The 3,631-nt window shown below is 32.2% G+C and overlaps 2 protein-coding genes across 2 annotated transcripts in view; both read right to left on the bottom strand.

Annotated features, from left to right (window-relative positions):
• The window catches only part of LOC109586180 (uncharacterized), a 26,156-nt gene that overhangs the window by 19,585 nt on the left and 2,940 nt on the right, over positions 1-3,631 (bottom strand). The window lies entirely within an intron of this gene.
• On the bottom strand, positions 17-1,892 carry LOC109586182 (uncharacterized). Its single transcript, XM_020002353.1, has 8 exons — positions 1,837-1,892; positions 1,653-1,790; positions 1,052-1,605; positions 860-1,009; positions 648-807; positions 548-595; positions 173-454; positions 17-112 (listed from the first exon to the last, which is right to left on the bottom strand). The coding sequence occupies exons 1-8, from the start codon at positions 1,889-1,891 to the stop codon at positions 90-92; spliced, it is 1,410 nt and encodes a 469-aa protein (XP_019857912.1). The 5' UTR covers position 1,892; the 3' UTR covers positions 17-89.

The following is a 3,631-nucleotide window of genomic DNA, read 5'->3' as shown; positions in this document are numbered from 1 at the left end:
CTCATTAATCTTTAGAGACTTTACCAATTGCAATACTTCTTTGCAAACATAAAATATAAATACAACTTAAATTTTTGTTACTTAAAAAATTAGTCAATATAGTCTTTTATTTCTATGATAAAGATATAAAGCAAATTAGCAATAAAGTAGATAGTATCTAGTACAGACTTACTTTCAGCTACTGGTTTCTGCTCAATCTTTTCAAGAGCATCCATCAATGCCTCCCAAGTCGCTCCTCCATTCTTATCAACTTCATCAACTCGATTTAGCCATTTCCCCAAAGTCTCTCCCAGGCATGCTTTAGCATCTTGAGAATTATCACTTTTAATCGTGTTTAGCCGTGTTTGAAATAAACCTAACTTCAGTCCAAGGTCACTCCATTTACTATTATCGAAACTGCTGCTCTTTAATATTAAATCAATGTCATTCAAATCCTTGATGTCTAATTTTATGCCTATAATAAAAATTATAGGTTCTCACAACGGTTATTTCATAATGATAGAATAGACATAGCATTGTGAGCAGAAAAAATGCATTATAAATTTACCTCTTTTTTTCTTTGTAAAACTAATATTGGCACTGGTCTTATGATCAACTATACAGTAACAGTAGTATAAAATTATAATTTTATAGTATTAGTGTCTTACTTCTACTAGGATTTGCAGTAATAGATAATGGATATTCGGCTCCTTTTAATGGAAAGTTTAGATAGTCATCAGTAAGTAAATCACTACTGCCATTCCAATGAATATCAAATCTCATGTTACTGACTATATGCCCCTGACTTTGAAGGGCATCCTTGTGATACTATAATTAGAAATATCATATAAAAATCACAAATTACAGTTACATAGCTCACAGAAAGTGGATTGATTCTTCCTCGAATGATCCAATTCTCTAGTGGTGGATCAGGAGTTATAATTAGCTCTAAAATTTTGCTGTTTTCTTCAAATTTTACATCAAATTTTATATCCAGAATCCAGTCTTCATATTGTGTTCCATCAAATAACTAAACAATAGCCATTAAAAGACAAGAAAGCAATTAACTTACACTTCTTGTCACACCTTTAGTATGAGAATTGTAAATGACAAGGCTGTATTTCCACTTGTTACCAGCATCAGACATTTTGTAGAATAAAGAACCTTGAAAATTTCTGACATCTAAAGAGGTGACAACTTTTTTACCACTAAAACCAGTGAGTTTAAAATAGACATAAGATCCTTTGACAGTAAAATCACCCAAAAACTCATTAAATATATATGACATATTTTGTGGGGTGTCTTCAGCTGTTAAAACTTTGATTGATGAACTGTTTACACTTCCTTTCACATTATGCCAGATACCCAGTAGTATAGGATTAACAAATTCTTTACTGCTTGATATCCAGTATACAGCACTGGCTGGTTTCCAGGTTTTTAGATCAGGATAAACGTATGGACCAGACACACTAACACGAATGACAACCTCAGCCACAAAACCACAAGGAAGTGCGTCACTTGGAATATCCAGCATCAAACCATACTCATCCCAGTGTAACTGGGAGGATTGACCACCTGCTACTAAGAATTTATGTGATGCAATAACTTCAACACCTGGTAAAGAACCTAAAGCATTATAATTAATACAATACATAGCAACATTATGTTCATACTAATAAATATGCTGGGATCTGGCTGCCAACAAATAGCTACAAGAAGTACAATGAATGTTGTGTACAGAAAACCAATTGCTGCTGTTGATGGAGCTTTAAATTCAGGCCTTTTTTCAGTTTTAGGGTTTTCTTTGCTCACTATTTAATATGTTTATGTCACACAAAAGAGATCATTAAAGCTTACACTCTAGGTCTTGGCATTGATCCAATGCAGGTTCTTTCTCTCTTGTTTCTAACATGCAAATAAATTAATGCATAATGATAGAAATTACCTGTTACGCTTAATGGTTCTTTAGAAATTGGTAGGGCTTTACTTTCCTGTGTTGATGACTCACTGGAATATTGTGCAGAGCCTGAATGAACACATACTACTGAACCTGGTTGAGCAGTCTCTCCAGTATCATCAAATACAGTAGGCTCTGCATGGATTTTTATATCTTCATTGACTACATGTTAATTTTAAAAATAAAATAAATTCTCTCTCACCTTTATTTTCCTTTTTCAACATTTCAATTTCTGCATCTTTTGCCCTACTCATTTTACATTTTGCTTGTAATTCCTCCTTTAACTCTTCATTAGATTCTAAGTACATGTCTTTCATAAACAAACCAAGAGCAAGTGACATACCTTCTGATCGCTTTAATTCATTATTAATTGATGATAGCTCTTCTTTCATTTGACTTGCTTGTTCATTTAACACTAAAACTTCTTTTGCAAAGGATTCTTCTATGAAAGTAAAGCATACACATGTTATCAAGTGTATTTATTTCTTAGTGGATTATCAAATTTTGTACATCAGTTCAAAAAATAGTGACAATCATTATGCATCAATTAAATGCAAAAACACAAGCCACCCACGGGTAAGTCTTGCAAAAGTAGACTCCTCCCATGTTAATGAATCTGGCTTTGCAAGGCTATCGATGGGTTTGGTGACAAGTTAATATGACTGATTGGAAGTAGTGGTAGCTACAATTATCAAAGCACAGGTATTATACCTTACAATAATATTCCTATAGCTTTCATCTTAAAACATACCTTTTGCTTTCAAAAGATTCTCATGTTTTTGTTTCAATTCTTTTATTTCCTCATCTCTACTTTCAGTCTCTCTTTCGACAGCTACATACAATGTATATATACTATTGAAATGATAGAAAATTTTCTCTACCAATCATTTCCTCTTCTTTCTGTATTATGATAGCTTTAAGTCGCTTATTTTCTTCCTGCAAATCTTTAATTTTAAATAAAGTCACACAATACACGTTAATTTTTTTACTCTGTAGCAATGTTTGCAGCTTTCCAATGGATTCAAATTCATCAGATAAATACAGCTTCTTCAGTAGTATTAATTCTGAGTGTAATAATCAAAATGAAATAGTAAATCTTCATATATATGTACTTTCATTTGTCTTCAATAGTTTTTCTTCCAATGACTCCACCTTTGAATCTTTATTGGCAATAAAATACTTTTTGTATAGATTTAAACTAAAACATACCAATAATCTTGTGACTGCCTTCAAGTTCAAATTTCAGTTTCTTCATGTTTTGTACTAGATGTAGTTGACACTCTGATAATTTTTTGAATAGAGCTACATTTTAAGTTAAAGAAGAACTGCCTTAAATTATGTATATACTGTACGGGTAGTAAATTTTGAAGGATATAAAATTTAGTGTTTTAGTGAAAAGGTCTTAATTTTTTAATTTTGAGGGGAATTAAATTTCACATTTTTGCACGTGCACTTGCATTAAGTCATTGATTCTCACATGCTATGGCATGCGCAGTGAGCATTTCCATGGTATTAATTTTTCCGGTTAAGAAGTCACCCGCAAAATTTGCAAAATTAAATACCCATACAGTATATACATGTACACATATACCACTGCATGTAGTAAATGTGCTATATACACCATGTCACCATCACTAATAATAAATGTATATGGAGCTGAACTTAAACAGAACCGTAGTGTGTCAATTGGACCAA

The sequence above is a fragment of the Amphimedon queenslandica genome, unplaced genomic scaffold (genome assembly GCF_000090795.2).
Source record: "Amphimedon queenslandica unplaced genomic scaffold, v1.1 AMPQUscaffold_12928, whole genome shotgun sequence".
In the NCBI taxonomy this organism is placed as follows: Eukaryota; Metazoa; Porifera; class Demospongiae; order Haplosclerida; family Niphatidae; genus Amphimedon; species Amphimedon queenslandica.
This window is presented reverse-complemented; position numbering and strand designations above follow the sequence as displayed.

Excerpts from the sequence above, each read along its gene's own strand:
- LOC109586182 (XM_020002353.1), bottom strand. The coding sequence starts at position 1,891 with ATGTTAGAAACAAGAGAGAAAGAACCTGCATTGGATCAATGCCAAGAC. Across the intron at positions 1,010-1,051 it reads CTAAAGGTGTGACAAGAAGT|TTATTTGATGGAACACAATA; the intron begins GTAAGTTAATTG and ends GCTATTGTTTAG. Across the intron at positions 596-647 it reads TACTGCAAATCCTAGTAGAA|TTGATCATAAGACCAGTGCC; the intron begins GTAAGACACTAA and ends GTTACTGTATAG.